Here is a 27,332-nt window from a genome sequence, read left to right as displayed (position 1 = left end):
TCTTGATAAGAGTTTGTCGATTTTATTAGTCTTTTAAAAACTTTTAGTTTTGATGATATTTTCTATAATATGTTTGTTTTTATTTTATTAACATCTGTCTTGTTGATTATTTATTTCTGTCGTTTGTTGTTTCTTTTTGAGCATATTTTTCTGTCTCTTTTTGTTCTATTTATTTTTGATTAGTGAAGTGTATGAAAATTTGTAGAAACAAATTTAGAACTAGAGTGACATTATCTTCTTATGCAGAGAGTTTATGTTTTTCTCTTACTGGTAACCAAGTTCACTAGCTGTCCCAGATCACAGTAAACTAATTTTAAGAGTTGCATTTGTATTAGCCAGGTCTATTTCCAGTTCATCTTTCCTCCTATATTGCAGCCTTTCAAAGTCCCAAACTAAAATATGATTAACCAAGACTCTCCCCCATTTCTCCCCTAACCCTGAAATAATGTCATAAATGTCCCCCAGATTTTGCCTCTCATCTGCCTCTTGCAGAATTCATAGATCACCATAAGGGCAGCAGCCTTAATTATTGGGCCTGTTTCTCTGGTTTTCCTTTTTTGCCCAAATCTTAGACCCTTATTTTTTCTCTGCCTTTTTTATCTCTCTGATCTCTTGAAGAATTTTTTTATAATTTTGTCTATTTTTTAGATGTCACAGTTTGAAAGTTAGCTTACTTTCTTCATCTATCATGAGGAAGTGAAAATTCTAAGATTTATTTCTATTTTCATAATTTTTTTAAATGATCATTTTTGGGTTATTTTTTCTAGTATTATATTATGTGATTTTCCTGCACCAATTATTATCACAATATTTCTATTTTACAGATAATTTCAGACTCACTAGAGTTAAAATTTCTTTCTTGAAGTGTTTATCAAGTCATGAATAGACTATAAGTTCCTTGAGAGCATGGACTCTCGTTCAATGATGTTTAACCAGCACCTTGAAGTGTGCCTAGCCCTTAGTAGGCTCTCAATGCTTTTGCAGTTAAATGAATGGAAGGAATGGAGTCACATCTTTGGTATTAAGTGGAGGATCATGAATTCTTTGTTCTTGTGCTACAGGATGATTATCACTTTTCAAATATACAATTGGATATAGCTTGATAACAATATGTAAGGACATTTTATATAGAGCAAGCTTTACTTATCCATTTTGTTTGGACTTCTGGATTTTCTTTTCAGTGTATCATTCTAGTAGCTTATTTTATCTTGAGAATTTATATAGGCAATAAATCACTGAAAGATAAACTCACACTGTAGAAAGACAATGTCCATTTTACAAACATTTAGTTCAAGTGTAAATGTATATGTCTAATTATAATGTGGCTCTGATGTTTATTATCAATTCTTTCTCAGTAGGATATTGATGACTTTCTTATCTAGGAGTGACTTAAAAGTCTCAAACCAGTATCTTCTCTCATTGCTTTGATCTGTGCCTTTGACTCATACATGGGCCTCAGAATTTCATCTTGGCCAATTCCAGTAGTCAAGTACATTGTTGACAATCCTAAAATACAAAATTTTTCTTTGTCTAAAATTGCTTCAAAGTTATAAGCCTTGCCAATATATAGCTCAATGTTTATATTTTAAGCTCCACTTGTATTCTTATGTGCAAAACAAAGTCTGCAGAAAATTCACACAGCTTTCCTGAATGAACCCCTCCAGATACAAGGGCTCAGCTCAATTGGGAAAGTTTAAAGGTCCTTCATAGGTTTAGGCAGAATACCTAAATTTTTGAAGACACAGTCATAGCATTATTCATTTTTATTAAGTGTTTTGGAAAATAACATATTCTACTAATCAAAAGCCCTTTCTTTCATAGCTGTATCTTATATCCCAGTACAATGTACTCCCTCCAGTTACATTCTCCTGGGTCTAGGATTGGGTTAGTTAGTGAACTGTGGAATTTTTCTAGTCACTATGTCATTCCCATCTTGAGTTATACAGGCACAAGTAATTTAAGATGACACTTGGACTCACTGTTTATAATTCTACATTTTTTACCCAACTTGGACCCTAACCACATAATTGCAATGGTTATGGTGCAGCTATGGCATTGGTAACCTGAGCCCTAGAGGTCAGTGATTCTACCTGCTATGCGTAAATCGATAATTTTCATTATTGTGAATAGTGCCAAACTGTGTACTAAATATATAAAACCTGGTAATATCAGTTGTCTCAAGGCCAGGATTAATGTCAATGTAGAAAAATTGCTAGGAAAGATTATGGCATCAACTTGGTATTCCCAAGAGTAACACTTATGTTCAAAGTGGTTTCGTATTTGCTCCCCTTGGTCAAAGACTGGGACTTTGATATATCATATAACCTGGATGCCTCATCTCTTGATTTTCACTTCTCTTGCTTTTTGAGCAGAGAATTAGTGTCTCTATCCATGGTGATGTCAGTATTGTCTGACCTTTGGCCAGGGCCTCCAGCACACATGTTATAGCTGGAGCAGTGTAAGATTATGGTCTAACATCTATGCACTGAGAAAAAATACCAGGTTCAAATCCTACCTCACCTTATTCAAGTTTGGGACAGAAGTTACCTAACCTCCCCAAGCTCCAGTATTCTCATTGGTAAAATAGATACAATAATAATGCCTTACTCTTGGAGTTGTTGAGAGAATCAAATGAAATAATCTATATCAAGCACTTAGCACAGTGACTACTGAGCTCTCAATATATATTAATATTATTTTTTGTAGAAAATCCTTTCTAAAATTGTAGATTTATTTTAAAGGGCTTAAACTCAATGTTGTTGTATTAACCAAGAACCTGCTTAATTTGGAACTAAGATTTTTTTAAGATAAAAATCTTTGCTGTGGTCAAAGAACGTGTTATAGTGTTACTTGTTGTTCACCCATGAAAGCAATTTCTGTGTTCTGCTGTAATAGACTGACCATATTGTCTGCCTACTCTGACTGCCTTGGATATGCCAACTATGCCAAGCCTCCCTTACCTATGAATACTTCCTCACACTGCTCCCTTGCATTTCTCTCCCACAACATATTTGAGGCAGTTATCACAATACTCATGGACATTTTTCCTCTCTTTATTCTCTTTCAATAAGAATTCTTAATTGTGCAGACTCAGGATTGAGAGTGAACAAGATGCCTAAATACACAGACACACACACACACATATATTCATTCATTCATGCTCATATAATTTAATTTGGTATAGGAGTCAACTGATGGACTCTTTTCCAAAGCATTAAGGACCTAAGCACTTCTTAAAAATGTAAGAGCAACCAAAATTTTTTTGAAGGTTCAAATAGTACTGTCATTGATTTTTATAAACATTTTTGGAGACTGAAGGAGACATTATGTGAGGTTCTCTTTTGTCCCAGTGGATGATTGAAGAACCATTCATTGCCCAGTCCTGACACTGCTTTTCCCCATTGGGTCTCTGTGAGAGTCACATGCTGTGGACATCTTTGAAAAGAATCTTCTGAGGCTTCAGCATCTCATTTGAGTCTCCTGATTCTCACCTACCACTGTGTTGAATTCTCATCCATCACAATGAGCAACAAATTCTTAGGCACCTGGAAACTTGTCTCCAGTGAGAACTTTGATGATTACATGAAAGCTCTGGGTAAGAAATGTTCTCTGTTGTTCTAATTGAGAGGATCCTTTTTGAGAAAGATGTATGACTATTTCCTTCTAACTCCTTTTCCAGGAGACGGGAGTTTGCACAGGTTGAATTATGATCCTCTTCTGGGATTAACCTTCTGTTGTGTCAATCAGATAATTTATTTGCATTTTATTTGTGGCAGTTTTAATAGATTTTAACTCAGATAAGAGCTGCTTAAATGCATTAGAGTGCCCACTGATTTCAAAGGCAGTTTTCTATCAATAGGGTTTTCATTCCAAACCTGGAGGAAAGAAACCTTAGAAGCTTAGTCAACCTATTTTCTGGCTTTCCTGAAAGTTAGACTTACAACAACTAAAGTGCTCATGAAATAAAGAGTTGAATATACTAAAGTTAATGGAAAACCTTAATTTAAAATTTTGATACTTAGCTAAACCAGAAGTTTTCTCTCTCTACCTCTAGGTTGTCTGTTATTACATAACTATGTGGATAAAGAGATTGTAAAAAGTGAGTGCTTCATAAAGCAGGATATTTACAGTCTAGGAAAGTTACTGAGAGAAAAAGAAGTGTGTTGTGGCAGTGAACTCAAACTCAGTTACACTAACATCAGGCTTTCCTGGAGTTGGAACAGTGGATGGAGATGGAAAGTCTAGTCATTAGTATAGCAACTTTATTTGCTACTATTTCTAGGGAATTTTCCATAGATATGAGCACAAAAGTGTGAAGAGTCTTTGGAAATGTCCAGAGCTGTATAAATAAGTAGAGAGTGAAGCCAATGACCTCAGATTGCTATGCTCATCAAAGTACTTGTAATTTTACCTGTTCAGAAAGCATATAAGAAGGGTTCTATTTTTGGATAAAATGAGCAAAATCATGTTGTGTTGCCTGGAAAACTATGGGAACTTATGGGAATAGATTCATACCATAAGATTGGTTAAATTTATGGACTTCACTTTATAGCTGAGGAAGAAGCAAAATACAATATAAGAAAGTCTTAATGAAAGACTCCCTAATTGTGTCATTTTCAAATTTTAGAGTGCATAAGGACACCTGGGGGTGTTGGTAAAATGTAGATTCTTAGTCTCTATTGTAGAGGTTTAGTTTGAAAAACATTGTCCTAAATCATATCAAATAAAAAAAGATTAATCACAATTAGGAGAAAGAGTATCGTTCACAATCCTTTATTGCCTCTAACTCTTCACACTTCTTTATGTATATATAAATGTAAATATATGTATATTTATATATAACTAGTTTTTTCTTCATGTATCTCTCTCATTTGACATTTCTATTTTTCCATGTATTTCTATAATCTTGAGTAATATAGTAATAATACTTAAGAGTCTAATTTTGTTTTGTTTTCAAATGCAGAAAATTTTTTTAAATTATTTTATTTATCTATGATTATTTGTAATGGTACAGATCATTTTAGGGACTACAACAAAATTTCAGAAATGAGCTTCTATCAAGGATATGGGGGGAATTCTTTTCTATATCCATAATATATTACTGAGGGAAAAAAATCATAGAATAGCATGTATAAGTCATAGTCTCATTTAAAAAATATATCTACAATATTTATGCATATAAGCTAAAATGTCTGGAATGATCCATACAAAACTATAACTAGTAGTTTTTTTTGTTGTTTTTTTTTTTTTTTGCTGTACGCGGGCCTCTCACTGCTGTGGCCTCTCCCATTGCGGAGCACAGGCTCCGGACACACAGGCTCCGCGGCCATGGCTCGCGGGCCCAGCCGCTCCGCGGCACGTGGGATCTTCCGGGATCGGGGCACGAACCCGTGTCCCCTGCATCGGCAGGCGGACTCTCAACCGCTGCGCCAACAGGGAAGCCCCTAACTAGTAGTTTTTAATGGAGCATGGGTTTGGATGTGGTAAAAATAGATGACTTACACTATTTAAGCTAAATACTTTTAGCTTTAAAATCTGCAGGCATTACTTTTGTAATAACAAAACTTAAAATATTCAAGTCCGTTGACATGTGTTTCCATTAGGTGATGAAACATGGGAGAAGGTCCTTCGCAGTAAGTGCTATTACCTGCCATCTACACAGCTGAGCATAAAATATGGCCACCCATAGTCCGTTTAGGTAGAGGTTCTCTTGGTCAACAAAATTCTAACAGTATCTTGATTTTCAGGTGTGGGATTAGCCACCAGAAAACTGGGAAATTTGGCCAAACCAAGAGTGATCATCAGCAAAAAAGGGGATATTATGACTATAAGAACTGAAAGTACCTTTAAAGATACAGAGATCTCCTTCAAGCTAGGCCAGGAATTTGAAGAAACCACAGCTGACAATAGAAAGACAAAGGTAAACTTAATTGTTTCTCTTCAAATTTGGCCCAATCTACTACTTTGAGAGAGAAGATTACTCCTGCTAGTATTCAAAAGTGTAGACCACTCCCTTCTGTTGAAAATGAATGTGCCTCATAAAACATCCGTTATGAAAATGATTCAATACTGAATGAACTGCTTCTTTAATCAACCAAAGTCCAAGCAAGTCAATTATGTAAACCTATCTTTGCAGAGCGTTGTAACTTTGGCAAGAGGCTCGTTGAATCAAGTACAGAAATGGAATGGCAAAGAGACAACAATAAAGAGAAAGTTGGTGGATGGAAAAATGGTAGTGGTAAGAGTAATTTTACTCTAAATACATAAATATTGCCATTTAAATAGAGAAAATGGTTATTTTCAAAATATTCTCTTTTCTTTGCAATACAAATGAATAAGAATGGCTAAGAATAAAGTCAGAGTTAATGTTTGGGTGATCTTTGAACTATAAAGATTCATTTACAGGTACTTCAGGTTCAGATTCAAGAATTTAGAAATGATACAACTCATTTGTTATTTTAGAAATAACAACACCTAAAAATGATAAAAAAAAATTATGGGTAAACCTCGTTAGTTTAGACACACAAGGAGAAAAGCAAATCTAAATTTTAAAAGCAAAGCACATCCCCAGTCAATTGTAGAATATTTGTAGATAGCTAAGCATTTTGTTTTCAAGAATCCATAGTAACTTGGACTAAAACATGTCAACATCTCAAGCTGAGGCCATCAGAGACCTTTTGTAGTTAGCAGGTAAAAATGATGACAAAGGTTATATGAGCTGACCTCTAACAATTTTTTTAAGTCTCAGGTTCTGTTCTTACTAATCAACATACACATTGACTATAGATAGATTTATGTAGTTCTTTGAACATTCTTTTCTTTAGTACAGAGGAGCTTTATCCTTAGCTCCACAACAGATTTACATGGGGAGTAAATACCAGTATGGAGGCCCCAAAACAGATCAACTGCATGCACATCTCTTGGGGGAGGAGGAGCCATCAGTATTTTTAAATGTTCCCCAGGTAATGCAGATGTGCAGATAGTTGTGAAAACCACTGTTTTAGTAGATTTAAATCTGTGCCAATTATGCATAAAAACTTACCACTTAAAAAATATACCTCTGCTGTAACTTAGATGAGCTTTAAAACTGTTTCCTCTGTTTCAATGATCATGATTCCAAATTCCTGGAGACTGACATACTGATATTTTATTTCTTTCTGAGTTTAATCTTATGAGATTGCTTATAATGTCTGTTATTATTACAAATTTACTGTCACCTAGTTTGAGTTTTAGATATTCAGTTAATCTTTCTTTTTTTTAAGGAATGTAAGATGAAGGACGTGGTCTGCACGAGAATTTATGAGAAGGTCTGAGAAAGTTGTTTCCTCATTGAAGTGATATTTGATCATTTGATGTTGGAAATCAACTGTTTCCATTGGCGAGGCCTGACTACACTGCACTTTGTTTGTTTTCGCTTTTGTCTTAATAGATCAGATAAGCAAAGGCCTAAACTGAGGATTAATCTAAATTTCAGTGTTATTTAAACATTTTCAATTTGTATGCACGTCATTACTGTATTAAAGATTAAAGTGTGTATATTGGTCAGACCTAAAGAATGGATAATGTCATTTAATTACCTGTAAAGTTCTAACTTATGTTGTATTTTAAATATTTGAAATGATAGTAAAAGGAAGTAATAACATAGTAAAAGGAAGTAAATATATTGATTGGGGTAGCAAACTCAAATGCCTTCAGGGACCAGGAGAGTAATGGGTTTAGAGCATCAGGAGTGAAGCAAGCTAGAAGAAAGAGCTGTTTTACAACTAGGAGTTCTAGCTTCAGCTAAAAAGGGCAGCTGCTACTCCAGCCAATTTAAAAACTGTGGGTTAATTTACAGACAGTGAAATGAACAGATATTAAAAATAGAGTTGTGACAAATGTATGCACCCATATAATTTGCATCCTGATCAAGATCTAGTACATTTCCCTAATCCCAGAATGTTTTCTCACACTCCTTCCCAGTCAATGTCCTGCCCTGTCCCAGCTCCAACAAAAGCAAGTAGTGATTTAGTTTCTATCACTGTAGATTAGTTTTGCCTGTTCTCAAACTTCATATAAATTGGATCATACATTATGTGTTCTTTTCTGTTTGCCTTTTTAAAGTCAGCATAATGTTTTTGAAATTCATCCATATTGTTGCATGCAACATTAATTTGTTCCTTTTTATTGCTGAGTAGTATTCCATCGCATGAATATATCACAGTTTACTTATCCCTTCGTCTCTTAAGATAATTGAGTTATTTCCAGTTTTTGGCTTCTATAAATAAAGCTGCTATAAACATTCTTGTATAAGGCTGTTTGTGGAAACATGAGTTCCTTTTCTTTTGAATATTAACTAGGCATGGAATTACTGGGTCCAGCTGATTTTTGACAGGCAGGAATAGGGGAACACTCTGCCCAGGTAACAAAACTATTTCAGATATATTACATGATTGAGCAAATGAGAATATATTTTGATGTTGTTAGGAGCTAGAATTTTCCTTCTGGAAGAAGGCACATACAAATATGACAGAGGGAAGGCAAGAAAGAACTGCGTGTAAATGGATTGGAATAGATGTAAATTCATATGTATGGATATGTGTATACACATGCATATATTTCTTAGCTCTATCTACCTTAAGAGCTTACAAGCAAAGACATCTCAGTAGGCATAAGTACACCCAGCACTCAGATCTTGGTGTCTAATATATTCTCCACTAAAAAGAATGATGGTTCCTTGGAGAAATGGCTGATTCTGATGTGAGAGCAGGGTAGGTACAACATAAGCCTGAAATATCTTTTTATGCCAGAAATTAAGGAAGCTTTTCCCCCAAATGATAGAGATATGTCACCAAAATATCAGAGTCAGCTTGAGGGTGCTCTCAATTGGACAAAACTGGGACAATTTGAGAAGAAAATAATAGAGAAAAGTTGTAAATTATAGAACACTGTGAGACAAAGAAGAAACCATGAATACATACTGGAAGAGGGAGAGAGAGAGAGAGAAGATAGTATCTTCCTTACAGTAGGCTGTCATAGGCTGACTGGTAAATGTGGAAAAGGTGCTGGGATTGGGAAAATTGTCATTTTTTCAACCATCACAGTCAATATTGGCTCAGGCAAGAATCGTCAATGGAGGTAAAAGCTAGAGCAAAATTTTAATTAGGAGCTGGATATTAGGTTGGTCTTAAAATACCTCCACACAGATTGCTTATTAGTTACAAGGGAAAAATTAGTAACCATGCAGTGGAAAAACTGTGCCACCTCTTTACTGAGTAATCAAAATTAACCTGATCAACGAGGGTAGATGAAAACCATCTGCCTTCAAATGTGATACCCTGAGAAGGAAGCAACATGGCTTATGCAGTATTCTAGCCTGGAATCCTTATCTAGATCTAATCATGAGGAAACAGCAGACAAATTCCAAATGAGGAATGTTCTATTAAAAAGGGGAGGAGGTGTTAATTGAATTCTTCAAAAATGTCAATGTCATAGAAGACAAAGAAAGGCTCTATGGAAATGTTCCAGGTTAAATTATACTAAAAATACATGACAACTAAATGCAATAAGTTATCCCAGACTGGATCCTGCACTAGAGATAAAATAAATACTCCAAAGGACAATATTAGGTTAATTGGCAAATTGGAATATAAGTCGTAAATTAGACAGAAGTTTACTGTGATTATGTAAGAGAATCCCCTATTCTTCGGAAATATACACTGAACTATTTTGGAGTAATGAGCCATAAAGTATACAATTTACTCTCAAAAAATTTAGAAAAAAGTGTTGGATGTGTGACACACAATATGTACATGCATACAGAAAGAGAGCAATTGATAAAGCAAACGGGAAAATTTAACAACAGATGAATCTGAGTAAAAGCTGTATGTGTTCTCTTTGAATTAGTCTGATTCTTGAAATTTTATGCAAGTTTGAAGTTATTTCCAAACAATTTTGTTTAGGCTGCACTTGGTCCTTCTCTGCCTCTGGGCATTCAGCCAATACGTCTGGGAGGCATCATAACCAGGGTGGGGTTTTATTACTTTGGCTCCAGCTAGATTAACCCACAAAAAAGGAGAGTTTAAAAACAATGGTGCAATTTTTAGAGGTTTGTGGTAATATGACTCACCATAAAAAAGTATGCCTCAATAAATATAATTGCACTATTATACAAAAATTATGGGTACTTTTGCTTTCATAACAGGAAAAGTGGAATTACACTGATAATGAGGAAAACAAAATAATTATTTCAGCAGGTGATACATATTGTTAGATTTGAAAAAGATATTCAAACGACCAGAAGATAGGAGAGGGGAAAAAAAACCACTAGAGTTCTGTAGTATTCAAAAGTAGTCTCAGAAAATAATTGTGATTCTCTAGTTGTTTTTGATATAAGCTGGTTAAGAGCGGTCAGACTGCCTAGGTCAAATTCCAATTTGCTACTTACTAGCTGTGTGTCATTGGGCAAGTTACTTCACCTCTCAGATCCTCAGTATTTTTACCTGTAAAAATAGGGTCAATAATAGAGCATACCTCAAGGAGTGTGAATAATAAATAAGTTAATATATGTAAAGTGATTTGAACAGTGCATGGCACAGGAAAAGCATTATAGAAGTATCTTTTGTTATTATTATTTATCTAGTAATGCACATGATGTTCAAATAGATGAGGGCTTCACGGGATCCCAAAATGAGGAGAAATTTACAGGATCTCAGAGATGTTGATATTGATTTGCACACTAAGTGACTAACTTTATTGAGGATATTATTTAGGGCTTCCCTGGTGGCACAGTGGTTGAGAGTCCGCCTGCCGATGCAGGGGACACGGGGTCGTGCCCCTGTCCAGGAAGATCCCACATGCCGCGGAGCGGCTAGGCCCATGAGCCATGGCCACTGAGCCTGCGCGTCCGGAGCCTGTGCTCCGCAACGGGAGAGGCCACAACAGTGAGAGGCTCGCATAACGCAAAAAAAAAAAAAAAAAAAAAAAAAAAAAAGGATATTATTTACACAAAAGTAAAAACAATCAAAAAGCTGCAATGTCTTTTTAAGAAATCACCAGGTAAATCTTTAGTCGAGAACTAGAAATACTATGGTCAACATGAAACCAAGACTCTCACTAGTAAAATCCAAGTACTGTGCTACTCTAGGCATAGAAGTCTATATAGAGTTATATAACAATCATTGTTATATAACTCTACTAATCTAAGCAACTTTTTAAGATGGCAATTGATGATTATCTACTCTAACCTAAACAAGGCCTAAATAAATACACTTAATCCCAAAAGGGTAAATAACTTCTCTGATGTCATTCTCTTGGAAGTCGTTCTCTTAGCAGCAGCGGTGTGCTGGAGCTAGCTCACATTGTTTCATAAGAGCTGATAGATTTTCAGGAATTTAGCAAGCCAGTTGTTAAAACATTGGTAGGTTGAAGTCAGCCATGACGCTGGGAATTCCCTGGTGGTACAGCACTCAGGACTCTGCACTTTCATAGCCGAGGGCCCCAGGTTCACCCCGGTCCATGAAGTAACTAAGATCCCACAAGCTGCATGGCCAAAAAAAAAAAAAAAAAAAGAAAGAAAGAAATCAACAATGATGGGAATATTTACACCAGGGAAAAAGGCAAAACACAACCAATTAGAGCTTTGTTTCTTGAGGAGATGGTTTTAAACACTTACTAACACCCCACTGCCTAGAAGTAGCATAGTACTTGGATTTTACTAGTGAGAGTCTTGGTTTCATGTTGACCATAGTATTTCTAGTTCTTGACTAAAGATTTACCTGGTGACTTCTTAAGAAGACATTGCTGCTTAGCTTTTAGGATGATTTCTTCTAAACCAAGTGGTACCTCTCTAAATATGGCTGCACATTAGAATCATCTGGAAGTTTTTAAACATCCCAATATGAAGATTGCACCACAGGCCTGTTGAGTCATAATGTATGGGTGATTGATAAGTGAGACCCAAGCAACAGTATTTTTCTTAAAACACCCAGGAGATTCCAGTGTGTGGCCAGCTTGAGAATCACTGTGCCAAAGTCTCCCAAAGTTAGACATTTAAGGTAGCTCCTCACATGGTTTTCAATTAAAATGGAGTAAAACATCATCAAAGTCAGGAGTACCAAATGTCCCCAATGTGACCTTAAATAACAACAGGTAGTGAAAATACTACCATAAAAATCAACTCAGATGTAATCAAGTCCTTCGTAAGGGAAGCCAGTGTTTGCCTCTTATCTTTGTTATTTCCACAGGAGGCAAAGTAATTGGCCATTATTCATGACATATGGAAAAATGAAGGTTTAAAAATAGCAAAATGTGGATCAACAGGGAAAACAAACTGTAAAATAATGCTAAACCTTCACAAAATATAAATCATCTTTCAGCAGAATTTAGAAAGTAAGTTCAAATTACTCAGAAAATGTAATATAGGACTAAATTTTGAAATAACATTTCTCATCTTTTACTGTCTATTAAAAAAAAAAAGATCAATGATGGAATACAGAGTTCTCAGGTCCCAGTTTTCAGGGCTGGAATTTTGGCACTATTTATTGAAGCATAAAATCCTGCCCTTAGTAAATGACTTGTGCAACAGTTTTAACTGGTCTAGTAGTGCAAGGTGAATATCCCAGCACCACCAAAGAATGGATGCTTCTGCAGTTAAAGGGTTTTGATTGAAAACTGGATCTGTGACAAGTCTAAAATTTCACATCCGTGAAGAAGACCAAATAATATCACTCCCTTGCTGAAATTCAAGACAGACATGAATTTTTTCACAATCTGTCATTTGGCATTAGTATTATTCTTGATCTTCTATAATTGCATTTTTTCAGATTATTAATGCATCATTAATGCATATAAATTGCATTAAATAAGTTATTAATGTAGAGTAAGTTGATGATAGAGTTCAATTTTAGGATTTACAAAATAAATCATCAGAGGGCTTGTATTTCCCTGATGTAATTTGGCACCTGAAGAATACTTACTGTACTTAAGTCTGGTACAAATTTCAATTTTTTATTAAAACCTATCTCATATTATGCCACATCTTATTCAAGTCCCATCTTCCTCAGCCAGATGGTACACTGTTGAAAGTAAGATACATCCTAAGCTACTTTGTATCCATGAAAGCTTCCAGAAAATTGCTAGGTCACAGAGACTATTACTAAATACCTGACTGATCCAGAAAGGTGCAGGTATTTATTGGATATTTCATGTGTTAGAGAAACAATGGGAGTGTAATAGCAAGAATCCTGCAACTGTAGTAGAAAAACATGGATTTGAACACTGACTTTGTTACTTAGAACCTGTGTGGCATTCTGTCACAAAGTGTAACTTGCAATTTCCTAATGTGTACAATGGGGCCAACAATGGCTACCCCACACATTTGATGTGGGAGGACAAAATATGATGCATGTGAAAGTGCTTTGTACATAAAATATTATCATGTCTATTCTTACATAACACATAAATATGAATCCTTATATTCAGCACATAGGTTTTTTGGAGTTTTTTGTTTTTGTGTAAGGGTGCTCCAAATAATGACTGTATATAAAACCTTTTCTATTTATCAGGTTCCTAAATGATTAGTTGTTAAAAAATAGTGAATAAAGTCAAATATATTATATTACACTCTTGATACATTCCACTAATAAAAGGAAACAGAATAGATAATATGCTTCATCTGAAGTCACGGGCTTGGACCCTTGTTCCATTTCCCCACAGCTGGGTCACCTTGTGTAACTCATTTACCATTGCATAGCCCCAGTTTCTCCATCTTTAAAAGGGGGTCTGATCTGGCTTCTCTCTAAGATCCTAATTATTTCTAAATTTTATATCACTGTATCTAATATATTGATAATTGGCTATTAATAGTCAAGTAACCTTATTATGTTTGCAAATGTTTGTAGCTATTTTAATATTATAGCTGCCCACTTCCCAAACTTCTAAAAGTTCTATATAGACAGAGATAAGTATTTTATATTTTTTCCCTTTCCCATCCCACCTCATTTCCCATCCAATTCTTTATCATCTTTCTTTATCATATTTCAAGAGATATCAATCCCATGCTGTTTTCTCTGAACTGTCTCAAAGGAGGAGAATTTAATAACCGCCTCCACTGTATTACACTGCAATATAGCAATGTATTGACACCTACAATTCTAGACTGAGAGCTCAACTGAAGAAATTTTTAATTTAAAATATTTTGATTTTAAAAATTTCCAGGCCACAGTGTTTGACTCCTAGAAGAGGCTTTGTAAATGTTTGCTGAACAAAATAAATGAATGATTGAGTACAACTTCGCCAATTCTGACCACAATCTTCTGCACACAGAGGCTCCATCCATGCTGAGTTTGAAAATAAACAGATGGTTAGATGTTTACCCAGATTAGTCAAGGTAAATCCTTTTCCTAGGAATTTTACAGATAATGAAAAACAACGAGATACCACTATAATGTGCTGTCACATCTAACTTTCCCTTCTTTCCTCTTGAAATGGCTACGTCTGGAGTGTTAAACTATAAACAGGAAATCTGTCTCCTTCCCTGTTTCTCTGGTAAGTCACATGCATAACCCAGAGATAGTTAAATACCTGACTTAACAGATTTCCTGTTAAATTCCTGATTCCACAGGAAAGCCGACAGATTTTCTTGTTCAGAAATCACAAAAGACAGGGGAGTCCATGAAATAGTCATATGATTAAGATTTATTTCCACTTGTAACATGGAGCAGAGATTAGAACTACCATTTCCCATTGCACCCTCAGTACTTATCATGTAGAGAATTCATGTTAATTTTAGATTTTGGAATTGTTGATGTGAGTACAAAAACATTTTAGTGGAAAGGACACAGGGAATAGTCAGAAAAGCACAGAAGAAAAAACTTCTTTCAGTTTTCTGTGTATTTGGAAACTGTGCTTATAGCTCATTGAATCTACAGTTCCTGCAGGGTTCATCAGAGACCCACTCAGTCTTCCTGCTGATTTACATCTGTTTTGCTGAGTCGACTGGGAGGTGTGTGAGATCACTTTTAGTTAGACCATTCTACTGCCAGCAAATGTCTAAACTGAAGCATCTTTGCCTCCTTTGGGTACAAACTCTCTGTTCATCCATAGGTAGTATGTGGGAATTGGAGAGAAGGTATTTGAAATAACCTCCAGGTGAACAGAAAGGAACATAAATCTATTTTTGGAGAGTAGAAAGAAGTAGAAAAAAGGCAATATCATCAAATATTCAATTGGGTCTATCACTATTTGCAGTATTTACTTGGAAAGTTAAAGTATGATTCATAAACCACAAAAATACTAAATTATTTCCCCCACTCAGCTTTATTGATCCCAATGAATATAGTGAAAAAATTATAGAAAAACTCTCTCTTCACAGTAATCATTAACAGCAACATGTTAGACACCACCTTACACAAGCGAATCAAAATCTAAATTCAAGAGGTGGAGTCGTTTATTCAACAAACATTACTACTGAAGAAAGATGAATGAGCAAAGTTCCTGCCTACAAGTAACAATTCAGTGAGCGGGGAGCCAGGTGAGAAGGGGAGAACAGACACCTGTTGAGGGAAGTCAGTTGAGAGCAAAAAATAAAATTTTCAGGAGTTTTATGTTGTTCTTTGAGGATAGGTCTAAAGAAGGTAGTTGTTATTATTTTCTTATGCATGAATGTTGAGTGGTTCTCTGCTCTATCATCCATTCTCCTTCATTAAGAATTATACCTGAAGGGCAAAGAAGACTCCTTAGAGGTTGTATCATTCCATTTCTTTAGCCTGGACATTCACAACACAACTTAAATCAACATTTCCTTTACGACTGCTAGGTGATGACTGCTGGGCCCAATATGCCGAGTGAGTTGCCTGCCTGCCTAGTGATCAAAGACCGGGATGCCACAGGGTCTTTAACCTGCTTTGCTGGCAGTCTCATTGCCAATCACGCCCAAGCAGATCTGGCAAAAGCAGGGCTATATAAGTACAAGGAAAATCTTCCTGTGTTAAAAGAAGACATCAAGTAGTTCCCGTTTTTTGGTAAACTAGAAACCCTTATGACACTCAGTGTGAGCCTTTTCTGTTTTTACCAAGTTATGTTGGTCTGGGAAGCCACTTAAATGCAAAAGTCAAATTCTGCTTTTTCTTTTTAAATAGTCTACATCATTAGTAAAAGACATTAACTGAAAGAGTCTGAAGAAGGCTGAACCAATATATCAAGATATATTTTAAATTTTTTAAAAAGAATTTAATTAAAACTTACACCTTCAGCCTTACCCTAAGTACATTAATAGGGTAGGTTCTAGAAATGAAAACAAATCCTATTTAAAGAACAATGCAGAGTACGTTTGTTTAGCTGGTATTTTTCAGTGTTCCAAAAAAATAATTTTCTTTTATGTCTATTGCCAAGCATCACCAGAAGTAAAGGTAAGATTTCTTTCTGTTCATGCCTTAGAGTTTAAAGCAGAGCGCAAATAACTTGACAGGACCCACAACACTGTGAAGAGCAGGTCCTGAGCACTCAGATGATTTGGTTCCTTATTACCAAACGAATCAAAGCACTTCCTCCAGTGATGTTATATCAATGTTGTTAAAAGATAAACTGAGGCATACTAAAATTTTTAAGAGTTTATTTGAGCAACAGTAGATTCCAACTGGGTAGCACCAAACCAGAAGTGGCTAGGAACCCTCCACCAATAACAGCTTAGAGAGAAGACCTGGAAGCAAAACAAGGAAAGTACTTGATTAGTTATAGCTTAAGCAGTTGCCTTCTTGGGAAAAGGCCAGTTGGCTGTTTGTGATGGCTTGTCCTTAAGTTCTCTTAGGTTCAAATTTCTTAACCTTGAGGTGTTTACAGACTTAGCATTTGGTTTGCTTACATGGGCTGCCAAGGCATCAGAACCACATCAATCAGTTAAGTTAATAACCTATATGGAATGAAGGGGAGAGAAAAAAATAATTTAAAAAGAATTAAGGTGTTTTTAATAGTTCTTTGGGGGAAAGTTGTGAAAATTTCTCTCACTTCTCCTAAGTTACCTAAAGAGCAATTTCAGTAGATAATTACTCCCTTTTCTACTTTACTCTGTCTATGTGAAAAAAAAAAAGTTCAGTAATATTTGTTGAGCTTCTACTATGAACTAGGCACTATTCTTAGTGCATTGTACACAGAGTCCCATTTTATTCTCACAATAACCTATAAAGTAGGTCCTTTTAAAGAATTCCTGCGTTACAATAGAGCCACTGAGGCACAGAGTGGTTGAGACCTTGTTCAAGGTCGTGCAGCTAGTAAGTAGTGGGTCAGGTCTGCTTCCTCAAAGTCAGTGCTTACAACTACCAAGCATACAGCCACGTACCAGGTTTCTCTCATTTGCCTATCAAATATGATTATTAAAATTACATTTTTTAAGTTAATTTAAGCTAAGCTGGGCTATAAATGAGTTTAAAATAACTTAAGCTGAGCTATTAAAAACAATTACTTTAAAAAATGTGTATTATTTGACACTTTCCACTTCTAGGAACTAAGTGTAAAAAAATTTGCAAAGATGTACCAGTGAGGAAGATAAAGCCAGATTTTTAAAACATTTGAGTGTGTTTGTATAATAGAATATTACATAGAAATTTAAAATAATAGACATAGGTCTACAATTACCAACATGGAAACTTAACCTCAACATATTACTGAGTGAAGAAAAGTTACAACATAACATGTGTAGTTTTATCCCATTTTTAGAAATAATATATATACTAGCTGTAAATATGTATATATAGTGATTATATTAGCTAATGTTTATTAACTATGCATTGTCATACACTAAATTATATGTTTTATAGGTAATAATTTGTGTAAATCTTCAAAACAACCCTAGGGGATAGGTACTATTTATGTTCCCATTTTATAGATGAGGGAAAGGTGAAAGATTGAATAACTTGCCCAAGAATATGAAGAAAGTATGAGTGCTCACAGAAAGTGTTAACTCTGTTTATTTCTGAATGACAGAACTGGGGGAGGTGGGACTTAAGCATAATTTTCTGTATTTTAATTTTCCCCAAATGAATATTAATTTTTGATATTTCAGAAAAATATTTTTATTTTGAGAAAAAGATTTTATTGGTTAATTTAATTAGGCTTCTAATTTGATTATTCTTACAGACATCACAGGAAACATTTACTAACACCGGATGACCTCTGGTAAACAGAGCTAGCCACAATAACCCATTTCCTCTACTGAGTACCAAACTATAGCCTCCCTGATCATGGCCGTGACATGAAAACAGCACTTCATAGATAGGTCAAGGGAAACGTTTAGTGACTTTGTATATTACAGCAGTTTTTCAACTTGTGATCAGTTTGGAAGTTGCTCTTTCCACCCCATTCAGAGCGGTAGCAAAGTCACTGGTCCCTAGAGTCAGATGAAGCGTTGAAAGGTAGAGGCCATCTCAGCGAGGAACCAACTGTTGGCCTGCATCCCACAATGTGTTTTGGAGGCTTAGGGAACCTCTTTCAGTTCTGTGCAGTTAGGAACAGAGATAGCAAAAGCTATGGAATATACTTGAAGACTCTGTACTAGACCTTTGAGCAATTACCGAATGAGAATATGCCACATGTTAAAAATCCCCATACACGGAGGTAATCATTCTAGGGCAATAAAGCCTAACGTTAAGCTTGAAATGGATTTGGGTGTCAGCAACAGCTACCAGTTTGGATACAGACTGCCCCATCACACAGACCTCATACTCAGCTAAGGCCTCAAGGAGTCTTTGTAAAGGAAATAGAAAACGAATGATAGAACCAAACTATTCAGTATTTTTGTTTTCTTGTATTTTCCATATTAATGATTTTTTAAACTTTACAATAAACAAAAGGCTAGGGTTGAGTTCTCACTCTACAGTTGAGAGTAACTCACAAAGCAAGTTTGTTTCTGATTTTCTTTTTTAAATATAAAACAGCAAACTCGGGCTTCCTTGGTGGCGCAGTGGTTGAGAGTCCGCCTGCCGATGCAGGGGACGCCGGTTCATGCCCTGGTCCGGGAAGATCCCACGTGCCATGGAGCGGCTGGGCCCGTGAGCCATAGCCACTGAGCCTGCGTGTCCGGAGCCTGTGCTCTGCAACGGGAGAGGCCACAAGAGTGAGAGGCCCGCATACCGCAAAAAAACAAAACAAACAAACAAACAAAAAAACCCCAGCAAGCTAAAGGATCCCATCAGTTATTGGTGTAAGTAGATATTTAACAATATGTTCCCCTATAGGTAATTTTGACCAAAATCCTGGTTATACAAGTGGAGTGACTAGGTAAGCAGCAAATCTTAGAGAATGGTACCTGAACAATGTTTATGCCTGTTTAGCTTTACTACAAATTACAACAGCACGTTTTCAGGAGTGATTATTTTAGAAGCCAACGAAGAGCCCAGACAGCACTTTGTCTCAAAAAAAACTGTGCAACAGTTGCACGTTTGAATTGGCTCAGCAACAGCTACATACCATAGGCCTATACCTTTATAGAATTATTACAGTATTTCAAGAATTTCACTATCTTCTCTTTGTTTGGAGTCATTTATTATAAAGTTATTTTCTTCTTGACTTCTCTACCCCCTTTGAGAGCCAACTTTTACAAATAGCTATAAATCAAGAGAATTGACCTTAGTAACATGGAAAATTATTCTGAACAATGCATAATGTCATGGCAGGCTACCAAATCACTGTGGAAATGCCAGAAGGAAGTCATTTGGTTCTAAATGTGAACGACAAAGATGTTAGTTCACAATGTCCAATCAAGACATGTTATACTAGGGTCCCAAGAGAATACTCCTTAAATATGGCTAAAGTCACAGGAACTAATGATCTTATCACCACTGGATCAGTTCCCAGTTGGCAAAATACGGACTGGTTCTTTTACAAACTGAATTTTCTGAGTTTGTTACCATGTAGGTAGAAGATCATGAACAGGGCTGGCACGTTCCTAGTTAGACCACAATTTCTTCTATGTACCTCTTGCACCAGATTTACTGCCTAGGAAATAAGCTCAGTTAAGAACAACAAGCCATGATCAGATACTTAACAGTATTAGTAGAAAGCTTTCTTATGTTACTGTTACATTAAGTTATTTCACCAATATGGTACCAAGATACAAGGATGACAGACAGAAAGGCTCTGTCTTCATCACTTCCCTCACCTGTGTTACCTCCTCCCATTTCTTCATTCTCCTTGATCCATTGCTACTCAACATGCAGTCTAGGGACCAGCAATATGAGCATCCCCTGGGATGTTTTAGAAATGCAAGATCTCAGGTCCCATCCAGATCTACTGAATCAGAATCTGCATTTAACAAGATCTTCCAGGTGATTCCTTTGCACAGGAAAGTATACAGGACGTCCTCCTAAAGATATATTTTGTGCTGCTGACAGTTAAGGGAACTCTGGACGTTAATCTGTTTTGATACTTTAATTTCTACAGCTCAACTATCATCCAAGAAATTAACAATCTAAAATCAATTCTCTTCCCTCAAGCTAAAATAAGACAACTAAATAACAACCAACATTTGTTTAAGCCTTTACAATCTACAAAATACTTTCATAATAATATCCACTTGATGCTTTCAGCATTCTTGAGAGACAGGCAAGTGTTACAATTCTCATTTTATAAATTTTAGGAAATTATAATGGTTTGATGTTAAGTGACATTCTCCAAGTCACACCCAACTGGTTTTCTGACTTCAGGTTTAGTGCTCCTTTTGCTAGTACACCATGATGAATGAACAAAGAACTAAAAACAGAAGGGCAGGGGAGGAGACTAAGACTAGAACATAAAGTAGATGTGGAAGTCACTGGAAAAAAAGTTGTTGGAAAATTGATTATGTAATTTATAGCCACCTTGTCTAAGATTTCATCCCCCTATGATGGGGACTTATAAACAAATCTATTAGACTTTCTTAAAGATATTCAGTCTCTTCCTGATTAGAAGCTAAACATAATCACGAACAAGGGAAAACAGGAAAACAAGCTATGTTCACGTAAGTGCTTTCCCTGCTAGCAATTCTCACCAAGCACATCAGCAGGAACAAGCTGGAAGGTAGGCAGGTCAAATTGTAGCTTCACCATAAATCCCCTAGGAAATTTTCGGCACCCTTTTCCACCCAGTTCACAACAGTTTCACATCAGATATGTCAGTCAGATATGATATGACCACCATGATATGAAAAAACATGACCACCATGTTTTCTGAAGATATTTCTTTTTTGGCTAAAGTCACCTTTGCTTTATATATATTTTTGCCTTTGTCCAAATTTTTCCAAACATATATTACCCTTCCAAAACAGGAAACTTACAGCTTCACATTTTGGAATTTCTTCATTAGGAAAAGACAAGCCAGTTTTTCCAGGAAGAGTTTCTCTTTCAAAGCCATTGCCATGCCTGGTCACTGGCCTTCACATGCTGACAGCACATGTCCCGCCATGTAAGAGCTGCACACAGCTCACAGGGAAAGGTGAAATGCTTCCCTGGAAGTGGTAACCTCTTTGTCTAAGGGTTCAGTTTCAAATTGTATGCACATCTTGGGCAAATGATCCATGAAAAGAAAAAGAATTAGAGTATCTTTGAAAAAACAAATTTCATCACCAAATCTCGTTAGGTTTTTCTCCCAAGAGTTTCAGGGTGAAAGGTGACTTAACAATTTAGGAAGTTCCCTAATAAGTTTGGGAATCAAGCAAACCGTTTTGATACAATTTTCAAAATGTTTTCCTCAATATTTGAAGAAAAGGTCAGCACACAGAGGGGGTGGTCAAGATTCCAAACCATGTCTTAAGCATCTGTTCTGTAAGTGAAGTGTTGCATTGAAAGCACGGAAGGGCTGACGCACAGCAATGTGCTCCCACGATGGGATTTCCCGATATAGCTGTTCAGGACTCCCTGGGGATTCGAGCTGGAAGAGAGCCCTATACTCGACATGGAGAAAACAATCCTGCTTTAAATCCAACAGAACTAGGAAATGGGTAATTTTTCCAATTATAAAGTAAACACATCCCCAGCTAACTATGGGAGAGACAGCACGTCCATTAAATTAAAGTGAGCTCTGTTTTAGGGATACAGTTAAAAACTGGCAACGGCCACAATTACCTAAATAAGCTTAAGATGAATCATATTCTAGTACTTTTGCTCTTTACATTTCAGTAATTTGATCTATACATTTCTGAAATGTCTAGTGGCTTCTATGTGTATATGTTCTTTCTTGGCCATCAAATTTTAATACTTGGTCTATTTTAAAATTCTGTTATTTAACTACTTCAAAAATAATGGAAGCTACAGTGAACATGAGGCAACTTGGGTAACAATTCTAAACCATGGAGACTTTTCAGAGACTCATGAAGCAAACAAATATATTGGTTCTTATTGGTAACCTTACTATGTATGCTGCACATGCCAACATATTCTCTGCTCCAGACTTTTGTTTTTTCTGTCTAGAATTCTCTTCTCCCTCCTCTTTCCGAGTCTGTATCTTCTCCAGATCTCTGTCGTAATGTTATCCTTTAGAGAGGTCTTCCTGGACCACCTTATATAAAGTCAATGCCCCCTTTTTATTCTTCATCGGAATATACCATTTATTTATTTTATGGCATTTATCATTATCTGTTATTACATGTTTTGTTTACTGGTTTATTGCCTTTCTCTCTCAGCAGCATGCAGTCTCAAAAGAAGGAATCTTGTCTTCCTGTATCATCCTTGCATATACAGCTTCCAGTCCAGAACAGAGTAGGTGCTCAATAAATATATGTTGCATGAATGAATAGATGTTTGACTTTTTCTACTCTGTTTAGCCCTACTATCAAGGCTTTAAAAAATTCCTTTATACTTTCATAATAATAGGCTCCATTTTCTTTATCTAGGCTCCATTTTCTTTATCATTCTATTAACCTAACCCAAATTTTTCATCAAAAATATCTTTTAACTACACATACAAAATATTACACAACATGACCATTTTGGCCTGAGAAGGATCTCCTGAATTTGAGAAACAACCAGTCCTCTTGATTCTGAAATCTGACCTAAAAATGGAAAGAGCCACCTTTCTCCAAGGGATAAGATTGTTAATTTAAAAATTAGCATTCACTTTTTAACCACTGCTACAATCAATGGCAAAAAAGTCAACTATTTTTTAAAATATGGCTAACTCCATGGTTTAGTTGATTTTAAAGAATATTTCACTAATTTTAAAACTTTGATCCAAGATTCATCAACTTATTTTGATTAAAACTTATCATGGAATCGTTTTAATGTTGAGGGCAACTCTTCTGTAAGAGAAAATTCTTTTCTCCCAAAGAGGGTTAAGAAGAATAAATTGAGACAAGTATTTGAAACATGATTTCCATGTTCCAGAATACACTGACATACAGGGAATTCTGAACTTCAGTCTTTGTGAACAATCCTTCTGAGTTTCGGGACCAGAAGCATTTTGAGATTTTGGAGTCAAATTTCTGCAGAAAGCTCTGGAGGAGCAGGGGAAAAGCTTTAGAACATCTTTAAATTAATTAACCACTTCGAGAAAGTTTTCTTTACTGACAATTTAGAAGTAGTATTTTATACATAGTAGTGTGTATATGTTAATCCCAGCCTCCTAATTTATCCCTCCCCGACTCCCCTTTCCCTTTGATAACCATAGATTTGTTTTCCATGTCTGTGAGTCTCTTTTTGTTTTGGAAATAAGTTCATTTGTGTCTTTTTTTTTCCTTTTAGATTTCACATATAAGCGCTATCATATGATATTTATCTTTTTCTGTCTGGCTTAACATATACACACTACTATGTATAAAATAAATAACCAACACGGACCTACTGTATAGCAGAGGGAACTATAATCAATATTATGTAATACCCTATAAGGGAAAAGAATCTGAAAAAGAATATACATATATGAAACACTGAATTGCTGTGCTATACACCTGAAACTTATACAATATTATAAATCAACTATAATTCAATAAAATTGTTTTAATTAAAAAAAGATTTCCCAATTTCTCTGTTATCTACAGTATATCAAAATGTTACTAGAAGTTTAAATATACATATATTTTATTTGTTCAAGTTGATAAATATTCTCTTTAAGAACACTAAAAGAGTGCTATATTTATATTTTTGCACAAAAATAAACTTTTTTTTGAAGATACATGCACCCCAGTGTTCATTGCAGCACTATTTACAATAGCCAAGACATGGAAGCAACTTAAATGTCCATCGTCAGATGAATGGATAAAGAAGATGTGGTGTGTATATATACAATGGAAAGCTACTCAGCCATAAAAAAGAATGAAATAATGTCATTTGCAGCAACATGATGGACCTAGAGATTATTATACTAAGTGAAGTAAGTCAGAAAGAGAAAGACAAATGTATGAAATCACTTATCTGTGGAATCTAAAATATGACACAAATGAACTTATTTACAAAACAGAAACAGACTCACAAACATAGAAAACAAACTTATGGTTACCAAAGGGGAAAGGGGGTGGGGGAGGGATACATTAGGAGTTTGGGATCAGCACATACAAACTACTGTATATAAAATAGGTAAACAACAAGGTCCTACTCTGTAGCACAGGGAGCTAGATTCAATATTCTGTAATAAAATACAATAGAAAAGAATATGTATACTTTGAATCACTTTGCTGTACACAAGAAACTAACCCAACATCATAAATACTTCAATAAAAAAAAACTAATATTGCCATGGATATTCCTCAGAAACTGATGATTTCTGAACCCACATGATAATGCAGTTTAGGTGCTTACAATGGACTAACTTTGCATGTAGTAATGTTTATTTATGAGGAAACTAAGGCACAGAGAGACTAGTTGTACCATGTCCTGGCTGCAGAGCCAGGCTGTCAAAGATGACTCTAGATTTTCTAGTCTAGAAGTCTAGAAGACTAAACTTCTGCAAGATACAATCATAAGTCAGGAACTTGTTAGACTCAGGAACTTGAAGACCCCCAAAAGGGTCGCAGGAAGTGGTTATCAAGCCCTCTTCTATCACAGCCCAGTGACTCCTTTCTCAAAACTCTGAGGCACACTTTGTCCTATTGAAAATGATTATCTGCATTACTCAGCATTCAAGCTTGTGGACCATATATTGGGGAAGAAACTTTCTTTTTTTTTACCTGAAGTCTCATAACTATAACCATTTGTACATTTAATCACAGAGTGTGACTTTTATTTTCTCTCGTTTCCTGCTCATGTCCATCCCCTTGCTATGCAAGCACCAAAGGATTACAGAACTGAAGCATATTATTGGCTACCCATTGTATTCATCATTTTTGCTCCAGTATATGGGCTTTGAAACATGTGCACAATGAAGCTACAGTGTTTTGCAGGTTGAACATCAATCAATGTGCTTAAAATACCTTACACCATTGCCAAATAAAGATGCTTTTGTTCTTGATTACTGACTTAGCAATCCCCTCAGGACTTCTGGAAATGGATATAGGTGGAAAATTGGCTGCTGACAAATTCGTCGCTGTCAATGCCAGCCAACACACTGGACAAAAAACAGAGGGGAGTGCTGTGCCTTTTTCCAACCTTGATTTCAGCCTTCACTGGAATTGGCTGCATTTGTCCCAGAGAAACCAAGGCACAAAAGGAGTAGATAGGGAGGTGTGAACTAAATACAGTTAGTCCACTTTCTCCTAGAGTCATGATTAGTTACCTTCATTCATAGGTGCTGAAATCTCACAGCCATTACAGATTCAGGAATACTTATTTAAGTGTTATTGGGTTGGCCAAAAGTTTCATTCAGGTTTTTCCATAAGATGGCTCTAGTAGCATCTGGATGTTTTTAACTTCATTTGAAACAAGTTTGTTAGATTTCATGTGACAGCTGTAATATCAGCGTGCATTTAAAAAAAGACATCAAAATTGATGAATTTTTGTGTAGCTATTTTAATATTGAAGATGGAATAAAAAAAGTGACATTTTTGGCATATTATGCTTTATTATTTCAGGAAAGGTAAAAACACAACTGAAATGCAAAAAAAGGTTTGTGCAGTGTATGGAGAAGATGCTATGACTGGTTGAACGTGTCAAAAGTGGTTTGTGAAGTTTAATGCTGGAGATTTCTCACTGGTTGATGCTCCACAGACAAGTAGACCAGTTGAAGTCGATAGCAATCAAATCAAGACATTAACTGAGAACAATCAACATTATACCATGTGGGAGATAGCCGACATACTCACAGTATCCAAATCAAGTGCTGAAAATCATTTGCACCAGCTTGGTTTTGTTGACCACTTTGATGTTTGTGTTCCACATAAGTTAAGCGAAAAAAACCTTCTTCACCATATTTCTGCATGAGATTCCCTACTTAAACGTAATGAAAACGTTCTGTTTTTAAAACAAATTGTGACAGGTGATGAAAAGTGGATACTGTACAGTAATGTGGAACAGAAGAGATCATGGAGCAAGTGAAATAAACCACCTCCAACCACACCAAAGGCCAGTCTTCATCCAAAGAAGGTGATGTTGTGTATATGGTGGAATTGGAAGGGAGTCCTCTATAATAATCTCCTTCTGGAAAACCAAACGATTAATTCCAACAAGTACTGCTCCCAAGTAGACCAACTGATGAACCTGTTTGCAAGGCAGAAATAGAGACACAGACATAAAGAAAAAAAGTATGGACACCAAGAGGGAAAATGGGGGGGGATAAATGGGGAGATTGGGATTGACATATATACACTAATATGTATAAAATAGGTAACTAATGAGAATCTGCTGTATAGCACAGGGAACTCTACTTAATGCTCTTTGGTGACCTGTATGGGAAGGAAATCCAAAAAAGAGGGGATATATGTATACATATAGCTAATTCACTTCACTGTACAGCAGAAACTAACACAACATTGTAAAGCAACTGTACTTCAATTAAAAAAAGATATTAAAATAGAACAAAATAAATGCATCAAAATTGAAAAAAAAAAAATAGACCAACTGAAAGCAGCACTCGATGAAAAGCTTCCGGAATTGGTTAGCAGAAAATGCATAATCCTCCATCAGGATAACACAAGACTGCATGTTTCTTTGATGACCAGGCAAAAACTGTTACAGCTTTGCTGGGAAGTTCTGATTCATCTACCATATTCACCAGACATTGCACCTTTGGATTTCCATTTATTTAGGTCTTTACAAAATTCTCTTGGTGGAAAAAATTTCAATTCCCTGGAAGACTGTAAAAGGCACCTGGAACCGTTCTTTGCTCAAAAAGATACAAAGTTTGGGGAAGACGGAATTATGAAGTTGCCTGAAAAATGGCAGAATGGTAGTGGAAGAAAGGATGAATACATTGTTCAGTAAAGTTCTTGGTGAAAATGAAAAATGTGCCTTTTATTTTTA

At 35.8% G+C, this 27,332-nt stretch overlaps 1 protein-coding gene across 1 annotated transcript; it reads left to right on the top strand.

Moving 5' to 3' along the window:
- Positions 1-3,522: 3,522 nt before the first annotated feature.
- Positions 3,523-7,313, top strand: LOC307065498 (myelin P2 protein; the record flags this gene model as incomplete). The annotated part of the gene is made up of 4 exons (XM_079722336.1): positions 3,523-3,595; positions 5,748-5,920; positions 6,137-6,238; positions 7,263-7,313. 4 exons carry the CDS (start codon positions 3,523-3,525, stop codon positions 7,311-7,313), a joined length of 399 nt encoding a protein of 132 aa, XP_079578462.1.
- Positions 7,314-27,332: the final 20,019 nt, after the last annotated feature.

Source organism: Hyperoodon ampullatus (genome assembly GCF_949752795.1).
Source record: "Hyperoodon ampullatus genome assembly, chromosome: 17".
Taxonomy (NCBI): domain Eukaryota; kingdom Metazoa; phylum Chordata; class Mammalia; order Artiodactyla; family Ziphiidae; genus Hyperoodon; species Hyperoodon ampullatus.
Note: the sequence above shows the minus strand (reverse complement) of the source record. Positions and strands in the feature narration are given on the sequence as shown.